At 39.1% G+C, this 24,776-nt stretch overlaps 2 protein-coding genes across 6 annotated transcripts; one reads left to right on the forward strand and one right to left on the reverse strand.

Moving 5' to 3' along the window:
* Positions 1-3,970: 3,970 nt before the first annotated feature.
* Positions 3,971-23,875, reverse strand: LOC120103674. 5 transcript variants are annotated; one of them, XM_039130702.1, is made up of 9 exons: positions 23,408-23,875; positions 10,191-10,713; positions 8,648-8,798; positions 8,302-8,409; positions 7,597-8,191; positions 7,002-7,185; positions 6,228-6,384; positions 5,548-5,620; positions 3,971-4,415 (listed from the first exon to the last, which is right to left on the reverse strand). In XM_039130702.1, the coding sequence occupies exons 1-9, from the start codon at positions 23,582-23,584 to the stop codon at positions 4,350-4,352; spliced, it is 2,034 nt and encodes a 677-aa protein (XP_038986630.1). In that variant the 5' UTR covers positions 23,585-23,875; the 3' UTR covers positions 3,971-4,349. The 5 variants fall into 5 exon arrangements, with proteins under 5 accessions (XP_038986630.1, XP_038986628.1, XP_038986620.1 ...); XM_039130700.1 differs by having other exon boundaries at positions 3,971-4,418; positions 23,408-23,874; XM_039130692.1 differs by having other exon boundaries at positions 6,209-6,384; positions 23,408-23,873.
* Positions 15,325-16,866, forward strand: LOC120112109. Its single transcript, XM_039130706.1, has 3 exons — positions 15,325-15,426; positions 15,515-15,590; positions 15,683-16,866. The coding sequence occupies exons 1-3, from the start codon at positions 15,340-15,342 to the stop codon at positions 16,705-16,707; spliced, it is 1,188 nt and encodes a 395-aa protein (XP_038986634.1). The 5' UTR covers positions 15,325-15,339; the 3' UTR covers positions 16,708-16,866.
* Positions 23,876-24,776: the final 901 nt, after the last annotated feature.

Here is a 24,776-nt window from a genome sequence, read left to right on the forward strand (position 1 = left end):
ACTCACTCGAGCAAAAAGAAAAACAAGAGAAAATAACGAGGCAAAAGACTTCATTCTTCGCCCTTGCCCCCATTAGCACCCTCATTGTGGCCAACATCCCCGCTTTTGCCACCATCAGGATTGCTGCCTTCACCAGCATCACCATCACTGACATCGAGGATGGAGAAGCCATTCCCTAAGAAAAGTAACTAAGCTTGAGCTCGGCATGCTTCGAAGCCCTTCCCAAAGGCTTCCGCCGTAGTCTCTAAGGTCTCCTCTTGGAACTCCTCTAAGGTGTGGTACTCTTTGACCACTCCCACGACCTTCGCCTTGGCGTGAAGGGCCTACTCTCTGGCCTCGGCAACCCATCGGTCAGCCTCATTGGCTCACCGCTCGGCCTCCTCGACCCATCGCATGGCTTCGTCGGCTTGTTGCTCGGCTTCAACAGCCTGATGTTCAACCTTCGGGCCCTCTGTTCGGCTTGGGCCAGCTCCACAGAAAGGTCCACTACTTTCTCATCGGCAGCTTCGAGGCCTTCCTGGTCACAGACAACCGAACCTCCTTCACCCCCGCCTAGGTCCGTGCAGTCAAAGCGCAAGCTTCCACCGACCTAGACTCATCCTCAGCCAACTTGGCCTTCACCTCGACCGCCATGGTCTTCACCTCGCACAACTGGCTTGCTCAAAGGCCGCTTTCTATTTCCCTTCGTGCGTCGAAATACGCTTCATGAACCTCTCGGCCAGCCGCTCTGTCTCACTGACCACATGGGAATGCTGAGAAGGGGAATAAAAGTCGGTAACCAAGTGAAGGACCACACGAAGGTCTCACCCTCGATCAAGATAACTGCTCAACTTCCATCGCCCGAACCAGAGTAATGTTTGGCCTCAAAATTGGGGCAAGTGATGAGGACAATACTGGACACCCTAACCTTGGGCCTGAATGACCTCCCAATCTTCAGACGTAAATCAAGGTGAACGACTTCAGCTCAGCGAACGACTTTGGCTCCGATCGAGGAGTCACCAATCATAAAGAACAATCAGCACGTGTCAACAAGGGTTGACTGCCCGAACAACTAACAGCCCTAGCAATCCATAATCATGGAGAAATCATATCCTACACCCTACTAGTGCACTCTGCCACCTACGTGAATTGGCATCCACGTCGTGGCCGTACGACAGGCCACTGCCTGACCATCATTGCATGCCACGTCGGCCCAGGTAATGACAAATTGGCTTTTCTATACAAGGGGAGCAACTTGGGGGACCTTAGGTATGCAATATACACGCAATCTGCTACCCTTCTCATAGAGCCCTCACTCTGTTGAAATCTCTTCCTTCTATATTGTTGCCTCGTTGTTCTGACTTAAGCATCGGAGGGTTCCCCGCCAAAAATTCTCCAGCAAGTAGACTTTTTGCAGGCCACCCAGCGAAGGAGTCCAGCGTCTAATGCTCTAGCCGATCTCAGGGCCGTCCGAGCTGTGCTTCTATCTCGATTCAGATACGGCGACAATAGTACCCACACTTGTTGTCTTGTAATGCTTGTTCGACTGTAAATACCCAACCATCACCCATGCCAAAAAACCAAAATGATTATATTTCTTTTTGTGCAACAAAACCCAAAAAATCAAAATTTGAAAATAAATATAAGCAAAACAACCAACCCCAAACAAAAAATGATCATTGGTTTGAGTAAGATAAAATAGGAGGGAAAAAAAATCAAATCTTGGAAACAAATATGAGCCAGTGCCCATTTCCAAGACAAAAACCTAAAAAAAATCCAAAAAAGGAAAATCTAAAGTTCTGCTTTCAAATTTATCCAGTAAACCCTCGTTCTCCAAAATCTGAGTTTTAAGACATTAGAAAAAAAAAGAGGCTAAAAAGAAGATGAAGTAAACCAAGAATCATGCCTTAATAAAGCTGTCGCTTTCATCGTGCATCAAGCTTGCACTGCTTTCAATTTCACAGAATAGCTTATCTGCTTTCAATTTGTTTGAAGGTTGTATTAATGACTCTTTTGGAGGAGTTGCCATCCAATATTCCCATTTTTATTACTAGGAGCATCATCAGTGTCCTTAAGCGAACTTGATGGATTACTTCCATATTTGCTCTTCGTAATTCTTAAAGGAACTTGAATGCTTATGATTCTTTTGTTTATTTTTAATATTTGTATTTCATATCACATGCAATTTTCATATAGTATTCTTTGCTGCTTGCTTGTGTTGATCATGTATGTTTATCATGCATAGGGTTATGCGATGTTAACTATTTAGGGGTTCTGCTTGGCTGTAGTAGTTTTGCATCTTAGATGTCTGCTCCATCTAGGATTAAGAGCATTTTTGCATGGTTGGAGGGAGTTGAATTTTGGAATGAGAATGTGAATGAGTGACTTTCAAACTATTTGGTTAGGGAGAGTTCCATTCTCATTCCGATTCTAGAAAGAAATGGGAATATCCTAATCCTCCAAAATCCAATCTTGACTATTCCTTAGCATTCAAATTCCGTTCTGATTCTGATGTTAATCACGAACCAAACATGTTAAAAAATATGGCCATTCCGATTCCCGTTCTATTCAATTCCCGATTCATTCGCAACCAAATGCACCCTAAATGAAAATGAAATGCAGCTTTTATAATTCAAAACTGTTGATAATGTGAGTTTATAGAGATTATAAAGGTATTCATCACATGATTGCAGGCTCGGGCAGGGATGACAGAGCTGCTGAACCTGGTTCACTGAAACTGAGTTCTTCTCAACAGGGATCATTTCAAGAACCAGAAACAAATGGACGAGACCACAAAACCCTATTAATAGCGAACTTCCAGATGCACCAGTAGTGGCATCCAGCCCCCTGAGTAATTAGAAATTCCCGAACAAATTGACACCGTCAAGCGGCGTCTTATGAAGAATACTGAAGGCTATGGAGTGCCCCAGCTCGAGAGGCTTTACATCCGTGTAACAAAGTATGATGACAGTTAAAAGTAAAGAATGCAGAGAGGGTCATAAGCTATCGATCTTGAGGCGTCTGTTGAAATTTGTTGAGGAAGATGAAAACTTTTAACCTCTTCAAAAACAAATTCCTTTTTTCAGTTTTGTAACTTGTTATAGCAATAAAGCATCATTTTTTTGCTTCTGCATCCTTTAATATCCAATTTTGACATTGGCTTGTGAATTTCTGTCAAGTGATTATTGCTTTATTGTATTTGAATGTACTAACACCAACCCCTTTTTAATAGAAGGCCCATGGATAATGAGCTACTGAATTGGGGTAGCCCTTTTCTCAAATACCCCAAATCCTCAAATTTTAATGAAGGATTTATGATTTTGTTATGGATTTAGGCTGAAAGTTAAGAGATGAGTAGCAGCAGGGAGCTCACTGTTTTTAAGCGTACATAAAGGCACATGCAAGCCATAGAATGGCATTCCAGCCCAGTTCCAACAATGCACTTGTTGGACCAAAAAAGTAATAGAAGTACAATCAAATCTCTACTTGTCATAAATCTTTTTTTTTCTTTTTTTTTTTCTGATCAGGATCATCACTATTAATGTAAACCTTCAAAATATACTCATCTTTTTCCTAGTGTAATCATGCTGACTGAATTGGTACTAATTATGTCGAACAAAAATTATATCAGGGTCCCCATATACCAATCATGGCTCAAATTTGACAATTCTTTTTCCTAGTGTAATCATGCTGACTCTGAATTGGTACTAATTATGTCGAACAAAAATTATATCAGGGCCCCCATATACCAATCATGGCTCAAACAATTCTTTTACTCAGCGAAACCACCACGATTTTGCACTGCAATTGCTTTGTCAGTCTACTTGGACTTGTTCCACGTGAGACCACATGCTCAAATCACGACTCAAAACATAAAACTACCCAAGCTGGTTGATTTTGTTCCTCAACTATATTGTAAATCATATTGAGTTTACTCAACCAATGCCATGGTGTAGACCATCGCATGGATATGTCAGGCTTACAACAGAAATTGAACATAAAATGTCACATATTAGATGTTTACTGATGTTGGATGGATATGTTAAGCTTTCTGGATGATCTACAATCAAAATTTAGTATCTTTAATGGTTTCTGCGGTACAAGAGACAAAAGATGTTCTTGAGGTTGGCATCATCCTCGGATGGTATCATTCAGCATTTAGCACTCACAATTGGCATGAATTATACCTAGAATACTCAAAAGAAAGATGCTTTGTATAGTTCCTTCGAGTCAGCGGAGGTTTATGACTAGAGCTTAAGCCAGTAGGGAAACTATTTGGCCTACTAATTTCTATGTTTGGCCTGCCATGCTGCGAAGTTTGCTCAACATGTTAGTTGCTGCAGACTCCCGTGCTTCACGAGGACTGCCCTTCAAATCACCACCAACTGTGCACTCAAAGTCCATCCCTTTAACTGTAACATTTGCCTGGAACCTTCCTGCTGAAGACATCACCAATAACTTCATTGAGGTGAATACAAAAACATAAACTTTAAGGAGAAAGTGAGCTAACAAAGAAATCATTTAAGAAGTTAAAAGTAGCAAGAGAGTAATCCATAGATTAAATAAGGGCCATCATGTGAATTGGGGCATCTCTCAATGGTAACCCGTTTGCTTGGCAACCAAAGGTTCTGAGTTCAAATCTCGGGTGGTGCATTCTCGAGTATTTGGACCTGAGAAATTGCAGAACAGGTGGGTCTCCCTCCTCTCCCACTTGAAAAAAGGGATATCATAATTCTACAATTGCCACTATAACAGTCTTGGAGGTGTTCATCTGATTCAAATAATATTTTTTAGTTGGAATATCCATCTTAGTTCAGAAAATAATATTTTATGACATATCAAATAATGCTGCTCTTTGCCCATTTGTCCAATATTTCCCGCTATGACAGCCAAAGCGACCAGTATAGCAGCCATTATTTTATCTCAAGAAAAATGTCCTGGGCTAAAGAGAGAAAATAATGGATGTTATTTCATTATAATAATATATAGTGGTTGTGAGGGCGTCCATGACTTGAACATATCAGTGTATTGAAACCCTGGAGTAATCCAAAGATATCTTCTACCCAATACCAACAAATGAGAGAACTGCAAGCAGCACTTGCTTTTTCATTGTCCTCAGAAAATCATAACAAATTTTAGAACATAAAAAATAGTATGATAATTAATTATTCGATAACAATTTGGCCAAAATAGACATGCTAATCCATCAAATGAACCTCTTAAGATAATTTAATATGGTAGCACTTTGTCTCCTTCAAGAGACAGGTGCTGATCCCCTGACAGTGACATTAACTCTTAGATGCAGATAATCTTAAAAAATAATAGGAAGAAAATTGTTCCTACCATCTGAAAAGGATGGAACCACACTATATCTTGGTAATATCCAGCAATTATTCGATAAGAATTTGGCCAAAATAGGCATGCTAATCCATCAAATGAACCTCTTAAGATAATTTAATATGGTAGCACTTTGTCTCCTTCAAGAGACAGGTGCTGATCCCCTAACAGTGACATTAACTCTTAGATCCAGATAATCTTAAGAAATAATAATAAGAAAATTGATCCTACCATCTGAAATGGATGGGAGCACACTATATCTTGGTAATATCCAACTGTTCTCGCAGCATATATCATCCAATTCCTGCAGAATAGACGAGACTAAATAAGCTTAAAAATATTTTATGATACTGAAAAGGAATTCGAGCAGCATTAGCAAGTAGTTAAGTGCCTCCAGCCAATATAGTTCCAATTGACTGAACCCATTTTGGCTTAGTATCGAGCAGTAAGGATGTGCTGTGTGCCCATATTGGCCCAGCATGCCAGCCAGCATGGACTGCTATTTAAATCCATGGCATTTAGTTATTCACAGTTATCTAGTTCTCTTGACTGCACAAAATCCTTGTATTTAGTTCTCTTGACTGCACAGAATCCTTGTATGTGGCATGTGATGTAAAATTCCTAATTCTGCTCTCTTTTTAACAAAGACAGCTCAGTATTGACAAACACTTTAAAAAATGGTAAGTGGATAAACAAAAGAATTCCTGTTTGCTGCATATTAAACAGCTCTCTAGATTTTCAAAATTGCTTTCTTAGCAGATATTGAGTTGGAAAAGCAAAAATTAGAATATCTAGCTTGAATTAAAAATTGAAGGCAGAAAAGGTAGATAAAGTTCCTTTAACACAACAAACTAAAAAGGATTTTGGACACCATCCAAGCATCATGTCTTGCCTGGCATGAGCTCCTTAACTTGAGAACGGCCTCCGCCAATCTCTTCCTTTTAATTTTCTGAGTTCGGCTCCCTTCTCCAGAACGCATAGATCTATCCATATGTGTTTGGCTTGAGCATAAAACATTGCATGCTTCTATTATCGATTCAAATTTTGGCTCTGAGTTCTCTTCCCCTTCTGCAACACAACCACATAAGTGTTATTCTCCAGCTAACTGCAGCTTTTTACTAGTTTAATTTTGCCATTTAAATGTTTTTAACAGTATGACAAGTGAAGATTATTCAAATATAGTAAAACATGTCACTGCATTGATATGAAACAAATCAAGTTATTATAGTTTATTAAGCACTCACTAAATACAGTAAGAAAATTGTCATCTGATTAAAGAAAGAACCTATCATCGAGTCCTCCAGTTGATAGTTCTTTGTGCTTGGACATAAAAGCAAGCAAGCATTTTAATGTGTGATGGCTGAACAAAGATGTTCATCACATGCATCTTTCCAGATAAAAAATGGTGAAAACAACTACATAAATGATTGACATAGAAACAAACTATGCCGCTTAAAATTGTTTGGATGTTCATTTCACATCGAGCAATTTCATCTTCAAGAATGCGTTGTTGCTGATACTACAAAATAGCAAAATGATTATTGCAACTGTCCTTTAAATGCATTTTTGTCAATCAAGTTCCAACAGAATGGAGGAAAAATTCTGGTTTGATGTCAAACAAAACGTGCATACCAAAACTTCTCATCTTTTCTGAAGAACTCATAAGGAAGACCGTAGAAGATCACCTTTCTTTGATGACATTACAAGTTGAAATGCATCTTGATTTTCCATATTCAATTGCAAAGGAACAAGTGGAAGATCAAAGGTAGGTATTCCACCTTGAACAGAATCACCGATCTCTGTTTTGCCTTGCTGTTCTCCATCCAGGCCTTTTGTTGTGCATGGCTTAGCTGAATCTGCAATACTTGCCTGTCAGAGATAAAAACATTAAAAAAGTTTTTTTTAAAAAGCTAACTTTTATTTTGATGTAGAAGGAGGCCAATAAAATAAAAAGCACTTTATAGGCACAAGGTACGGTTCTAGAAGGAACGACAAAGATTAGTCAACACATAAATATTATCCATGGGCTGTTGAAAGCAATACTATGCCATGGAAGGATCTGGTTGCACACTTGATATAATATGTTTGCCTAGTGTGGTAAGCCATAACCCATTAGTTTGGATCATGGGTTCTAACAAATGCAGACAAGCACATAATAAACTGGAAGCTAAATGTACATATGGGTTTTCATAATAGTGCAACACGTGAAAAGACATGACTACGAAAATGTGCAGTTTTCCAAAATGAAGAAATGTTGACAGGATTGACTCTATAGCATACCTCATCATTACAGCCCTGCAGAGTGACATCTGCAGTACCCTGAATATTCTTTTTCCACTTATTGGTAGGAATACATGAAATGTTATTTTCCCTCCTGGTATCCTCGTTAACTGATGGTTGCTGATACCGATTCAAAGATGAATTACTGGCCTTGTTATGAGGTCTATACACAACTGCAGATGACCCACTCATATTTGATCCATCAATTTCTATGTTGTTTGTAACTGCCTCTTTTATCCTGTTCTTGTTACTCAACATATCCACAGTTTGTCCATTCTGAGAAGATTTATCACTTACCACCTGATCTTTTACAGTGGACAATGTGTCTGCTTCCACAGACAAAATGCAAGCATTGGCTTTAGGTCTACAAGCAGATCTCAATGTCCCAAACTCAGAAGATGTGCTATTTCCATTCTTCATTATAGTTTCATTTTCAGTGTTGCTCATCTTGTCTACTGTTTTCCCACCCCAATCAGATTTATTATTTGTTTTAGGATCTTCAGCAGTGGTTACTCTGTCTGACAACAATAAGCATTTCTTGTTCACATCTGCCGACAGCCTTGGCAAATGCTGTGGACCATCATGAAGTATTTCCCTGAATTGCAAGAGATCATTTTGAGAAAAGTGGATGCAAGATGGGACTTCCACGTTCGTTAATGGCCTAGATTCCAAATGTTATCATTGAAATTAGAAACAATTAGTTACCTGTTTAGCCAATCAGATAAAATGTCAACATATGGCAATAGATTATAATGCTCAACAACAGGTGTTACTTCAGGAGTTAGAGCCCTCCTGACCAAAGGGCCTTTCAAGCTGAAAAAAATGCCAAAAAAAAGGGGATTACTAGCAAGTCAAACTCAGATGATTGTGCACAGGTAACAGTTTTTCTAATATCATATATGAATTCCAAGTCTATTATACATATAGTGTACATGCAAATTGCTTGTGTCGAGAGAGCCAGTTTTACGGTAACATATGCCATACACAAAAGTCCACCGGTTGGTGAAACTGCAAACAGCCAAAATAGTCTTTAGTCACCAGGATAACAAACCTGCTAATAACATCTTTGACATGAAGTTCCCTGAGTTCTCCACTTACTGTTTCTGTATACATCATTATATATAACCTAGTAGTTGTCTTCTCCTGACTTAACGAATACGCCAAATGATGTTCCAGAATACAAATATTTGCATGATTAATACCTGTTCCATAATGTATCAATCCTTTTCCTTTCATATTACAATGAAGAAACAAGAATAGAACAAAACTGAAGCTTATTGCTATATATGAGGGGCTGAATCTCTAGTGCAGCAAATCCATAATAACCAAAGCAAAATATACTGGTCCCAAAACTAGATTACATATCAAAAAGAAACACATGGGCAACAATCTTAAGTGTATCATGATTCCTACTATCAGGACAGTTTGCCATTGACATGAAAAGACATCTCTATAGAAATTTATAGCATTTAAATGTATATTCTTTCACATGATCTAACAGGTTCTTGCAAAGCTGTTAAGCATGGAGCATAATGACAGTAAAAGCAAATTTCACACAATTTAATTCCTAAATTCTGAAAGGAATTAAAAATAAAAATATTATTATGAGACTATAAAGCCATCTTAAGCATGACCAAGAAAGGGTGAAATGTGGTGGTGTAATCTGGTAAATAATGTAGCACATATGAAAGAGGTGCTTCGAATAAGCAAATCCTTATAGCGTTATTAACTAAATTAAGGTCTTCAGTAATATGAGAGAAAAAAAGAATGAGGGTCAGTCCTTAAAAAAGATGTTTCACAAGTCAAGGAAAACAGATGCAGTTTGTTGACTTTATCACTTAGTCTCATCTATTATAGTTAGGTCAGTTTTTCCTTTTAATATATCTCACACATTCCTGCGCTTAAAGGGTATGATGATCCCATTATGGCATATAACACAACAATCCCATTAGTTAACAGATCTACCACAAAATTTAAAGAAAATAAAGCCAACTTTATTGCTCGCATTACCATAAGAGACCTGGCTACGGTTATTCAACAGTAACATTTATCTCACTTGCTGCATTTTTATGGAATAGTAAAAACCCATAACCACTTAATGCTGGAGGGCATGATATTCCATCTGTATGACCCATATCAATCCTAAAACAAAAATTGCTGTCAAGGAGCCTAAAAAGGGAAAGAAAAAAAACTAGGAGCCAGAAAACTTTACATAAATTGGAATCAGAAAATAAACCCCTCCAAATTACAGTCGTTGAAACCATAGTGAAAACAAATCCGATGAAAACAAAGTCAAGCACCAATATATCACCATAAAACTTCAAACATGATCTACAAGAGCTCTCAGGCCTTTTTTTTCCCTTTTGTTTAGATGATAGGAAGTAAACCCACTCTTTTCTGATACTCATGTTCTAGTGGTTATTTACTATCAGTTAATGAGTCATGAACTTCTCAAGCTAAGCAGTAAGAGCATGAAATAAGAGGAAGAGAGATTTTATACAAATATAGTTGCTGGACAGGAATTTTAATGCTTAGCACAAGTAAACACAATAAACACAAGGGATAAAGGAGGCGGCGTCAGAAAATAAGATCACCTGCTTTTTTTTCCACGATAGAAAATGCAAGTTGCTGAAGCACATAATCATTTTCACAAGACCCACGTGAACACCTAATTGCAATCTCTTTGTTTTTTGATACATTATTGTTCATTTGGGTGCCAGCTACCTGATTGTCAATAGGTTCTTCAAGTTCTTGTTCCAACAACGACCAGACCCCCTGGGTTAAGCATCCAAACTGAAGCAAACATCTTTCTTTGGTGTGATCAATTAGAAACATGGCAACTTTAAAAATTGGCCAACCTTCTATGTTTGGAGCATTATTTGCTGCATCTAATGACTTAGAAATATTACAGGCATCCATGATCTTTTTCTCTGTGATTGAGAGCTGTTTGTTCAGATTTCCTGATCCATCATCATATTTATGCATATATTTCAAGTATGTCAAGAAACTAGGTTTAGCTACAGAAGCAGCTTTGCAGAAAGTTTCAAAAGCAAGAAACTCAAGTTGCGGGAACTGCTTCCGGTGGTAATAATTATAGAGCAGCACAACTGCATGAATCTGCAGGTCCACAACACAGAATAACAAATTAAACAACCATCACAAAATTCCAAGATGTGAAGGAATATGTAAACATTCAGAAGTTATTCAAAAATAAGAGGAATCCAGCAATCGAAACCAAAAAAGTGCAGCTCCTATCGTTATAATAAGATATATTCCAAAATGTCCAAGACATAGTTGTGTCCGTAAAATGTAGCATATCAAAATTCTATTATGTCATGTACAAAGCCCTAGGAATGTTTAGGTCCACAATGAGATTAGAAAACCAAAAGTGTAACACTATACATTGTGTTCTTTGCTTTCGGTGATTTATCATTCATAATTAACCTTGCCAATAATTGGTAGCACATAATTCTGAGAAGTGGTAATATAAATTAAACAAAATCTGATATATAATATTGACCCATAGGCTTGAACTATGTAAAGACTTTACATTAGTCAAGCTTGCTGACCTGCCCACAAGCATGCACCGGCGCATAAATCTCTGGTCTTTATTAAATACAAAAATCTTTATCTGCAATATAATCCATTTCTTGCAGTGTTTCCTGGGTAAGGGATGTGGGCGTCAAGTGTCTAGGTGTCAGGTATTGGATATGAGCACACAGTTATAATACTATATATATATGTGTGTGTGTGTGTGTGTGTGTGTGTGTGTGTGCAATATACATACACAATGCATACATATGTATGTATATATATATGTGTGTGTGTGTGTGTAGATAGAGAAAGAGAGAGGGAGTAGAGATAAGATGTGGGCGCCCCCACAGCAGCTCCAGCAAGTGCAATCTAGACCAGATGACTGAGGGCCCGGTGCACATGATCCGAGCCATCAGATGTAATCCACAATCTCTAAACTACTTGCTATCAAAAAATCATGTAATCTAAAGATCCCTAGCCTATGCATCTAGTGATCAAAAAATATGCATTGTTCGTGTTATTTAAAATGTCCATTTTTGACTAGTAGATGCATGAATGATGTATATGATAGGATTTCCACATGATTTTTTAACAATAAGCACTTTGCAGATAATAGATCACATCCAACGACTCAGATCATCCGTGCTGGTCCCATGGTCATCGGGTGCCCACATCAAGGAAAGCCGTACCGGTCCGTACCGGCCGGTACGGGCCGGTACGAACCGGTCCGGTGCTTGACCGGTACCGGAGAGCGATGAAAACCGGTATATCCGGTTTTCATCTGTGTACCGGCCGGTACGGACCCCGTACCGGCCGGTACGGGACTCGTACCGGTGCGAACCGGGTTCGCACCGGTACGGGTGGTTTTTTTTTTTTTTTTTACGAAACCACAGCTTCGCGCTGTGGTTTCAAAAACCACGCGCGCGCGTGGTTTCAAAAACCACGCGCCGCGCGTGGTTTTAGGGAGAAGTGGCCCACGGGGCCACTTCTTTCAATTTTTTTTTTTTTTTTTCAGGGAACCACAGCGAGGCGCTGTGGTTCCCAAAACCACCGCGGCGCGTGGTTTCAAAAACCACGCGCCGCGCGTGGTTTTGTGAAGGAAGTGGCCAACCGGCCACTTCTTTCAATGAAAAAAAAAAAATAAAAAATTGCTGTGGCCGACAGGCCACAGCTTTCTCCCTTTTTTTAATAGGAAAAGGAGTGGCCGGAGGCCACTCCTTCCCATTAAAAACCAAGAAGCGGCCGACCGGCCACTTCTTTCCGTACGAATTTAACATTACTAAGCTGGGATTTTCTGTTAATCTGGGATTAACTTAAGCCTCTCGTTCGGTTATAAAAACCGAACGAGGCTCACTTCTTTCCCAAACAATTTGAGGTTGAGACTTGAGAGGTTCTAGTTAAGGTGCGGAGACGGAAAGATTTGAGAGATAGCGAGGAGGAGGTCCTGCCCAAAAAATCCAGCGGAGACTATTTAAGGTGCGGTTTTTTTATCCTATATTATTTCATTAATTTTGTTAATAATTTATTTAAAAAAAATAGTTTATAAATTACTTAAATAATAAGATAATGCAAAAATTTACTTTATTAGCTTAATTTTTTGATAAGTTGTCCTTTTATGATAGAAATGGGTTCTATTTAAGGTGCGGAGACGGAAAGATTTGAGAGATAGCGAGGAGGAGGTCCTGCCCAAAAAATCCAGCGGAGACTATTTAAGGTGCGGTTTTTTTATCCTATATTATTTCATTAATTTTGTTAATAATTTATTTAAAAAAAATAGTTTATAAATTACTTAAATAATAAGATAATGCAAAAATTTACTTTATTAGCTTAATTTTTTGATAAGTTGTCCTTTTATGATAGAAATGGGTTCTATTTAAGGTGCGGAGACGGAAAGATTTGAGAGATAGCGAGGAGGAGGTCCTGCCCAAAAAATCCAGCGGAGACTATTTAAGGTGCGGTTTTTTTATCCTATATTATTTCATTAATTTTGTTAATAATTTATTTAAAAAAATAGTTTATAAATTACTTAAATAATAAGATAATGCAAAAATTTACTTTATTAGCTTAATTTTTTGATAAGTTGTCCTTTTATGATAGAAATGGGTTCTATTTAAGGTGCGGAGACGGAAAGATTTGAGAGATAGCGAGGAGGAGGTCCTGCCCAAAAAATCCAGCGGAGACTATTTAAGGTGCGGTTTTTTTATCCTATATTATTTCATTAATTTTGTTAATAATTTATTTAAAAAAAATAGTTTATAAATTACTTAAATAATAAGATAATGCAAAAATTTACTTTATTAGCTTAATTTTTTGATAAGTTGTCCTTTTATGATAGAAATGGAGCCATCAAGAAAAACGAACCCTGCAAAGCGTGATATTGGCTGGTCTTATGGGCGAAGACTTGGAAGTGAGGGGCAACGACACCAGTTTCAATGCAAGTTTTGCGACAAGGTTTTCAAGGGAGGAGGGGTAACCAGGTTGAAGCAACACTTAGCCGGAAATTCCGGTGAGGTTGCTACGTGCCGAAATTGTCCTAACGAGATTCGTGTGCTGATGAGGCAGAATCTTGCTGAGGCCAAAGAAGCGAAGGAGGTGGCTTCCAAGAAGAGGGCGGAGGTCGATCGCCAAGCGGCAGAGCCACCTTCCTATCACTCTAGGGAGCCAGAGGAGGTCGAGGATCTAGATGAGGAGGAGGCAGATATTCAGGCGGCCATGCATGCAAGCCTGGATGATCAGTGGCAGCAGGAGGAGGTGGCCAGGCATAGAGCTCGATTTGGGCCCTCTGCATACGAGTCGGGCGGCGGTTCTCGAAGCACTAGACAAGATCCAGAGTTCTTGAGGACAACTTCAGTAAGGGAGGGCGTCGGCAAAGAACGTGGCCGGATTGCATCTATGCTGGGTGGTTTTGGTAGCCGAAAGAAGTCATCTAGAGGAGTTGCAGAAGGAGCGACAATTCATGATGTAGATCCGCATGCTCTCCCCAGTAGAGATTCAAGGCAGCAGAGGGTAGACACAATGTGGATGAAGGATAAGAAGAAAACTATGTGGCGAGCTATTGGATCCTGGTTTCACTTCAGCCACATCCCAGCGAATGTGGCAGACAATACATACTACAGGTCTGCCATTGCCGCCATACAAGCTGCCGGTCCCGGTGTAGCTCCTCCAGGCCCGAAGGATATATACGGTGAGCTTCTTGACAACAATAAGGAGGAGCTGGAGAATTGGATTGACTCCTACAAGAGCAAGTGGCCCATATATGGACTAACCATCATGTGCGATGGTTGGACCGGTCCGACCAGGCGGAGCATCATCAACTTCCTGACATACTGTGATGCTAAGACCTTCTTCCACAAGTCGATTGATGCTTCGGCTTCTGTGCACAACACCTCGTACATGCTGAAACTTATGGAGGATGTGATTGATCTGGTAGGAGAGGAGAATGTCGTGCAGGTCGTCACTGATAATGGGCCGCAATATAAGGCTGCCGGGCAAGTCTTGATGGAGCGGCGGCCACATATTTTCTGGACCCCATGTGCTGCACATTGTATCGATCTTATGTTGATGGACATTGGAAAGATCCGTAGGGTGCAACAAACGGTGGAGACAGCCCAACGCATTACGAGGTATATTTATAACCATAACTGGGTTCTTTCATTGATGAGAAAGTATGCAGGGGGAGAGATTCTGAGACCAGGAGTCACACGGTTTGCTACCAACTTCATCGCACTTGATAGCATACTCGAGAAGAGAGGAGCCTTACGTCAGATGTTTGCCAGTCCGGAGTGGTATGATAGTAGATATTCTTATGCCGGCTCTGAAGGGAGCAAGATAGAAGACTTGGTGACGAGACAACCATTCTGGCAGCGGGCTACTACAATAGTCAAGGCTATCAAACCATTATATGAAGTGCTGCGGGCCGTAGATAGCGAGATCTACCCCCAGATGGGATTTTTGTATCACATGATGGTCAAGGCAAAGGATCAGATTATGGAGGCAGATCCAGCACATGGCCGGTCATACATCAACATCATTGAGCAACGGTGGGGAGCGCAAATGGGTACGGAATTACATCTAGCAGGTAAACTAAGATATAATTATAGTGACAATTATAGTGATGGATATAATTATATAATTATGCTAAGATAGTCTCGTATATGTGCAGCATACTACCTAAACCCCCGGTTTCAGTACAGCATAGATGGAATTGGTATGGATGAAACACTTCTGGATGCTTTGCGTAATGTGATTTACAAGATGGAGGCAGATCCAGAAAAAGCGGCCCTATGTCTTGAAGAGGTAATTATGATTTAGTAATTACTAGCATGTGTAAGTATATCAGCATCTTCAATTATTAACATGGTTTTCTTATGCTTATTTTTCACAGAGCAAATTATTTAGAGAGGGCAGCTACAGTTTTGGCCAACGAGCGGCTGTCGTCAGCAAACACAATATGAATCCAGGTACGTGACACATCAGCAAAACATTCACCTGGTGTTACTTAGTTACTATTATGGAACTATCATATATGTAATCTTCATAAATATTTTTGCAGCTGAATGGTGGGTGCATTTTGGCGGATCCGCGAGAAATCTAAAGCGGATAGCTATCCGGATCCTCTCCCAAACAGTCTCCTCTAGTGGATGTGAGCGCAATTGGTCCACCTTCGCCCTTATCCACAGCAAACAAAGAAACCGTTTGACGCAAAAGCGCCTCAACGACCTTGTTTATGTGCATTACAATTTGCGGTTGAGGCTAAAGTGCATCCAGGAGGAAGTGGAGCTCAAGTATACAGATCCGATTTACGGGTCCTTCACCGCTGATGACGATGATCCACTACTCGGCTGGCTTGTAGGCCAGCAGCAGGAGCCCGAGCTTGACGAGCCAGGATCGCCTCCACGACCAGCTACCTTCATAGCCACCGAAGCTGGGGTCGATCCAGAGCAATGGGCTGAGCGCAATATTCCACGCACTCCCAGAGCTGATCAGCCGCAGGCACAGGGGAGCCAGACAGAGAGGGCCAGGAAAGGAAAACAAAGAATCCCAATGGAGAGTGTCGAGGAAGAGACTTGGACTAGTAGCGATGAAGGTTCTGGTGGTGATGGATCTTCTAGCCATGGAGGGAGCGGAGGACAGTATGGTACTCATGAGACACAGCCGGAGGGTGGTCTTTATTTCACCGGTGAGTCCCAATTTATGGGTGCTACACAGGATACGGACCACGGTCGACCACCTGATAGAGATCGTGAGGATATTATTGGATATAGAAGACGGGCTCCTCGAGGTCGTTCAGGAAGACAGGATACGACTGCAGATCCGAGGACATACGGATACGGATTCTATTATCCACAGCCTCAGCCTGACGAATACGGATATGGTGCATTGGATTTTGCTTCCGCCATATTTGGATGGGCCCCTACACAATCAGAGGACACCTCTCAGAGCCAGAGCGTGAGCGAGAGATCCGACAGTTCTTATAACCTGGCGCGTGTTCCTTCTGATTGGGTTGATTTGCCTCCTCCTGATTATACTTATGATCCAGATATCTACGAGAGCCATCGGCACTCGTCCCGATTTTAGATATCCTAGAGTACTTTAAATGTATGTAAATGATTGTATCTTAATTCGAAGATATTTTATGTGTATGATTTTATCATTTCGAACGGGAGGAAAACGTAACATGCAATCATGCATCATATATGTTTCAAATTTCAACCCTAAATTTAAATATGAAAATATCAAAAATCATGAAAAAAGTAATAAAAAAACATCAATTTTCATTTAATTTAAGATCCAACAGAGACAACATTTAAAAAAAAAAAAAAAGTCTGACTCGTGGAGCCCGGCCGGTACGGTACCGGTCCGGGCCGGTACGGTACCGGTCCGGGCCGGTACGGTACCGGTCCGGGCCGGTACGGTACCGGTCCGGGCCGGTACCGTACCGGTCCGGGCCGGTACCGTACCGGTCCGGCCGGCGACCGGTACCGTACCGGTCCGGCCGGCGACCGGTACGCCGGACCGGACCGGTACCGCGGACCTTGATGAATACCATGAACTTATATAAGGATTGGTTTGTCTCTCTTTTAGGTTTCTCTACATAAACACATCATGAGTTGTGATATCTTAGGAGAGGAAGCAAAGGGAAGGAGGGGGATGGGGGCAAAGTGAATGGGAAAATATGTTCTCATTTGTGGGCTTCCTACTAGTTATGCCATTTCATGCTTTTTCTTATTATTATGTGGTGCTCTAAGAGGTAGCTGTCTTGCACCACAATCTTTGAAGAGGATTAAATTAGGATTGGTCTTGTCACCATGATCTAAAGAGTGCTGCAAATCTACAAAATCTGGTTACCCTATTACATTTTGTACCCTTGCAGATATGCTTATTGTATATTAGTCCTCAATATTTGCATATATACCCCTCAATTTGCCTGTCTTGCAGTTTTGCACCTCCCGTTAAACTTTTGGCTGATGGCATTACCTATTATCAAACTTTAGATATTTTGCTGCTCTTTTTATTGCAATGACCATTTGTCATATAAACAAGCTTTGGAACAGGCTAAATGAATACATTGGAAACATGATAAGAATTTAAATGAACATCAAAGCATTTTACAACATCTTGATCAAAGGCATTAGGATGATACTTTAGGAATAGAGTCTTACCATTTTACTAATTTTGGATTGAAAAATGTTGTTCCATGACCTTGAAGATGGTAGAACCTAGAGAAATTTTAAAAAATAAAGGAGTCCAAGACATTCAAATATCTGGCTGTTTATCATTGTTTTGTGTTGATCAAATCAAGATATAAGGTTACATTTTGTCCAAGAATCTTATAATCATTTTTTTGCTTTGTGGCGGCAATGTCAAAAATGCCAAACATATAGCTGCATGGACCTTGTAGCCAACTTTTACTTCCCTCGGAAATCTTTGCTAGAATAATACCTTGCCATTTGCTCCCTATTCTAGTATTAGAAGTCAAATTGAAACAGAATACTTTTATATAACTAAGATGTAGAAATAGAACAAAAACAAAGGAAAAAAGCCAAAATTGAAAGTATAAGAAGCAAAATTGAAACAAAAATCCAGATCTGATGCTATGAAGAGAAAAGTCTGGCTGATGTAATATTTACATATGTCAATCCTAAGAAAAAGAAACATTGATATTATGAAACCCCATTTAGGCTTTTCCCTAATTGGATGATAGAAGAAAACAAAGTAGGCCTCCTTCATGGAGCAAAAGCTGACAAAACAAAGATTGCATAACATGATACATAATAGGAGTAAAGTCCAAGACATATTACAGAGATTCCAAAACGAGAAGCACCAACACCCTAACATCGCCGCTTTTTTTATGTCTAGTGTGTGTAGGAAGGGGAGGAGGGGGGAGGGCAAGAGAGAGATGCTTAGAGTTCATAGATAGCAGCTTTGTCATCAGCATCATGTGACATCAAGGGTAGCAAGAAGAAAAGAGAGTGGAAGGGAGAGATGTGAGAGGGGGCACAAACAACATGGACATGGGTGGTATCGGGCTTGAGTTTTTGAAAAATAAAATTGTCAGCTTTGTATCCCCTATGTTTGGCTACATAAAATGATAACCATCCCCTCATACGGGTATCATTTTTAACTTTTTTATAGGAATATGATATCACTCAAAATGTTAAATTTTCATTACATTGAAACTACCAAATATTGGGAATGAGACGTGTTGGGAAAAGTGATTTCCATTCCCAAAATCCTTACCCACTAAACCTTCTCTACGTGTTGCAGAAGTGGCATATAAAAGATGATTTGTGCAAACACATAATATATTAGGACTAGACTTGTTGGCGTCAAGGTTCACAATCCTGGTATCACACCTCATACGGGTACCATACTGTACAATATCGGTATGCCCAGTATGGGGGTTGGTTCAGCATACAAGACTTAGTACACCTCTCATATTAAATCTCGGATCAGTACATGTACGATTCGGTGCACCTGGTACAGAAAACCATGGTTGGTGTGCTTCCTACGAATTTCAAGCAAAGAAAGCAATTGTAATATTTGCATTGGTTAGCAACAAGAAGCCTTTCTTCTGCATACTTCTTTTTGTATTCAAACGAGAATGTTGCTTTTGTTGAATTTCTAATATGGTAATAATAATGAGTTTGAGTCAAGGCCAAATTTGTATCTTTCAAGATTTACCATACTGGTTGGTACCGTACTGTACTAGACATACCGTACCATACCGTACCGAACTGGTACACAGTCTCATACCATACCAATACTCAATACATTTTGCCATCTCATACCGTACCGCATACCAACACTATAATAGGATGGACTAATTTAGGGTCTAGTATCGAGAGAAAAAACCTTAGTATCTTTAAACCATGAGTTAGCTAAACCTAGCGTATCTTAAATAGACCAAACATCAAATTTCAAAGGCCTTCAAAAATATCTTTGAACTACTTTGATCATTAATAAGCGGTTGAACCAATAGATCATAGTAAAATAGGTTTTCATTTCATATATTAAACATATACCTACAAGAACTTGTTGATGTAGTGCTTAGCCTAGTCATGTATGGTAGCTGAAACAGTTAAATAACTATTTTCAATTTTTCAACGTTTAAACAATTTCATGAATTAAAATAGACTATTAACTACTAATGTTTAAGCATAATTGCATGGGTACACTTATACATGTAGCCAAGGATCATTGTGCCGGTATCAAAGCCCATTTCGTTGCCCGGCAACACTATTCGGTATGCCCCCATACAATCCCGTGCCAAGCACGTACCGACATAGCAAAGAGGGCAGGAGAGAAGGAGAGGGAGGAAGGGAGGGAGAGACAGGGAGAGAGACCGATGATTAGAGGAGGCCAACAAAGGGCCGCATAGGGGCAGAAGAAGGGCTTTGCCCTCTAGTTTTCCTATTTCGTTCCTCCATCTCTCCGCACCCTCTCCGATGCTTCGCCGGCATTCTCCAGCCATCTACCTCCCTCTCGATCTCTCTCTCTCTTTTCCTCTCTCCCATTCTCCCTCTCCCCCACCCCTGCTGGTACCTCAAACAGAAGGGCGGAACCGTGCCGATCCGCCCCCAGTATGGTACAGCATGCCTCGAATCAGGCAATTCTGGGCAACACGGTGAACATTGCATGTAGCTGCATATTTTTTTGTTAGAAAAATCCACACCGTTGATGAGAATTTAAGAACATGTAAATTTCCTAGAAACTAGAAATGAAATGCTTTGGAGGCCTCATACCTATGCACCAAGCGAACACAAAATGCATAATCTTAACAATGTGATATGATATTTTGATTTGATTTAATGTTTCAAAGCATTTAAATCAAATAAATTTTTGGCTACATGTTGTAATTTATGTAGATCAAGATCAATAGTTTGAGTTCTCCATTTATAAGGCTTGTGATGTAGTTTACCTCATTAACCATTGCAATTATCCATTTTATCCACTTAATATAGAGGTAGTAAACCTCTAAAACATTTCATTTTTTTCTAGACAATTTCGCTCATTTTCATTATGAAAGGGCAGCACTGATCTTGTGCTAATAGTATATGAGAAAACTAATAATGATGGTATTCTTTTTCTGTGCATTTATATACCTATAGACTTACATACATTCACATATGTGCACACAAATATATGCACACATTATAATACATATATGTTTGTGCTTGTATGTATGTGTCTAGGTATGTATTTATGTAATTATACATCTATATGTATGTTTATATTTATCCATCATAGCTGCTACCACTCTCAGGGTAGGAGAGGGATGAATAACCCACTTTCAATAAACAAATGAAGACAAGTTGGGAATATTGAGGCAACAACAATAGCCTTTATGCCCCAAAGATTCTCTCCAAAGTAGTAAAAACTCCTAAATATGTAAATCCATAATTAGTTCTACATGTTACAATTGCTTATAACCAAAGTTTTAAGTTTCATCCAAAGCAAACCATTTTGGCCAAGATAAAATGAAAACTGACCCCCAATACTAGGTTTCAGTCAATTTCAGCCATTTTAATTAGTTTCAACTGAAATTAATCAAGTTTCAGCCTAGTTTCGGTGGTTTTATCCAGTTTCAGCTGATACTAACCAAAACTTACCCTGTTCTGCCTTGTGTCGTTTTTATTATGCTATTTTCTATCACATTGCGGTCATTTTTTCAGTTATTTAAGTATAGAAGCTTCTTGGTATCAATCTTCAACGGTTTATCTTTCTCTAGTTAAAAGAGAAAACTGATAATAAGCATAACCCTTGATGAGCTGAGAACTTAGAAGGGACCATTACTACAGTGGTTTACAAAGACTACCAAGAACAACTAAATATAACACGTTTCACAAGAATAATATCTTTTTTAGTGCAAAACAAGTATAGCTTTCTAAAACAAAAAGAATTTGATCACGTTACAGCTTAATTTAAAAAATATGAAAAAGAAATGCCCAAAATCATTATATTTGAAAGTGCTACTAGAAAATGAAGGAAAGATTTGAATGCATTGGGCCCTAGAAAGCTTCAAAGTTGCTAAATATGGTAAATTTTTGAACAATTGAAGATCAAAAGGAAAAATATATATACATTTGTTCACAGTATGAAATATCAATATACTTGAACTTCACTTAAATATTAGATTCAGCCCAAAATTAACAAAACTAGACCAAAAAAAAATTATATAACATAAAATAATCTGAAATGCTGTGTATTAACTTTTATTAACTTCTTTTATTTTTCTTCAATTTTTCAGTTTATTTGAATTTTTTTTATTTTTTTTATTGAACCTCTTGTACTTGGAGTAAACTTCCAAACTACTGAATTGAAATTCCACAAAGCCAGTGTGAGCTGAAATAGCAACAAAATTTTCAAACCTTGCTTATAACATAAAGACACATATCAAGATTGCATGTTGCCCACCATAATAACAAAGCTCAGATGTAAACGACACACCTTAGACCACATCATGTTTTCCGTAGATAAATGTGTGATTGGATTGGATTGCTGAATTTTGGAAAACAATGAACATATTGACCCGCCAAATAAGAAAAAAAACAAAAGTTTCAATCCATTTCAGCCAAAACTGCAGAAACCAACCGAAATCAGCTGAAATTTACCGAAACCAACATGTTGGTTAGTCTCAGATTTGTTATTGATCAAAACCAATCGGTTTTGGATGAAATGAATGGTTTTCAGACAACTCTAAACCTTGACCTATATTTTAGAAGTATTCAAGTACCTATGTGTATGTCTATAGAGAAGTTGTTTGTGTGTATTATGTGTATATATGTGTTTAGATACATGTGCATGTTAATGTTGTGTGTGAATGCTGCTAATCCCCTGCCAGTCAATCCCAAACCAACTAGTGGCAAACAACCTACATTTGGAGTAAAAATATCCAGGTAATATAGTGATCAAAATATAACCAACCTACATTAAACCTAAAACAATTGTATAGAATTCCTATTTAACATTACTCGACTGTCTAGTATCTTTCAGTCTAGAATTAGCCAAAATACCAGAGAAGAGGAATAATATGTGAGGCTGCTGGTTGTTGAAAGTGAGGTTACTAGTTGTTAAAAGCCTTTTACTTCAAGATAGCAGGACTAATGCAAGCTAAGGTGAACATTATCGATGCAATCCTAGATTGACATTGCACACAGTGAAAGGCAGTTTATATAAGACCTTTTCACTGTCTTACTCTCATAGTTCCTTTTACAATTTTTCCCCATATTATGTTTCAGGAAGCTAATTGCAAGTTCGTAAGGGCACTCCTGTAACTGAATAGAAAACAATAAAAGCCTTTATTAGTTTCTGCAACTCAAATTGCAGAAACCACGACATGGCTCATATAGCAAACAAAATGACCACTGAAATAAGTAAATATACATAAAAACTTGATGTATCTATCCAACCCCTCCCACATAACTTAACCAGATCCTACACTAAACTTGCATGGTGTCCTCAACCCTCTTATCATTCCTCGAAAACCCTCTTAAATCGCTGGAACCTGCCAAATAGACCAATTAACTGAAAAAACTTGGGAAGCCAACTTCTCTAATGCTCTCCCAGTACCACAATGGACCCTCTTTGTAGTGTCATCGTGTCTGAAATTTAAACTCTACCCATAATTAAGAAAGAAAAGACAGTTTAAAGCTTGCTTTCTCAATCAAAAGCGTATCGAGCATCCTCTTTCCCATTGCAGATGATCTGATTTCACACCAAGCCTCAAACCTTCAGAATCCAAAATTCCAATCAAAATGTTCCCACAGAGATTTACCTGTCTCGCCACGGCCTCCTGCTGATCGTCGGTAGGGGCCTCCCGCTGGGAGACCCTTAAGGGGAGGAGAGGGGCGACGAGGTAGTCCATTAGGGCATCGATGGTGTCCTCCATCGGGACGACGGCGGCCGAATCCGTCGCTCCCGGAGCTTCTCCTCCTCCTCCTCCTCCCGCCATCAGAGAGAGGAGAGTAGGGAAGAGATTGAAGAAGAAGAAGGATTAGGGTTTCAGGGATCGAAGGGCTCGAGGTTATATCCGGTCGCGACGAGGGAATTGGGGAGGTCAGTCCGAAAGCGTGGAGTGAACTACTTTTAGAAAGGAAATGGCGCGCAGATGGCGTGAATGCTCTTCAGCTGTTCAGCTTCCAAGAGCGAAATCTCAACGCTCATCACTAAAAAATAACATGCATGTAATAGCTGGTCTCTCCATCGACCATTCTATGGCTTTTAGTCCGAGATGACTGGGACTAGACAAACACCGCCTCAAAAGTTTCAATTTTTTTTTTTAACTCCCAGTCCCTTCTACATGCCTCTACCTCTATATATACATAATTTCAAATAACTATATACATTGAGATTTAAGTATTAACTATGTATGGGGATAGTATAATTATATTATACAAATTATGTTACAAGTGTGTGCAAACTTTGTATGCTAGACTAAAAATTGAATACTAATATGCTAAAGTTCAACCGATGAAAAGACCGTGGATTAAGCTTTTCAAAGAAAAGCAAAAAAAAAAAAAAAACACTCAAACATCCAACTACCTAATTAAAGAGCTAATAAATGTCCTTCCTATTTTGGGTGCCAAGTGTTTTTTCTCAAATTAGTTGTCAACTAGTTCAATTGATAAAGTGATAGAGTGCTCTAATGTTGGGTTTAACTTCTCTTACCTACAATACGAAGTAAACAAGTGATTGCATCATTTTTTATTGTTTGTGGCCATCTCGCTCCATATCTCAACTATGAGGAGCAAGAAAAGCATGAATGCACTATAAGAGCCTGCTTGAATAAAAAGAATACATCCTGTGAGAACCTATTGAATATTGCTTTTATTTTCTAGTTTTATTTTTTTTGGTGAACTGGATTTATTTAATCAATCAAGAGTAAATACAGTTGTGAGCATCAAAAAATAAAATATCTAACAATTCGGAATCATTCATAAAATAGATCCTATGTGATTAGTAACATATTTTACCATATAGTTTGCAATACTATTAGCCTCTCTATAAGTATATTTTACTTGATAAGACTAAAGAGTTGCTCTCATTCTCAAACAATCTTGTCTGAAGAGATAAATACGAATCTTTAAAAATGTAGAACCCAAAAGTCACATAACAATGTCAAAAAATCCCTCTCTAGAATAATA

Source organism: Phoenix dactylifera, chromosome 1 (assembly GCF_009389715.1).
Source record: "Phoenix dactylifera cultivar Barhee BC4 chromosome 1, palm_55x_up_171113_PBpolish2nd_filt_p, whole genome shotgun sequence".
NCBI classification, from domain to species: domain Eukaryota; kingdom Viridiplantae; phylum Streptophyta; class Magnoliopsida; order Arecales; family Arecaceae; genus Phoenix; species Phoenix dactylifera.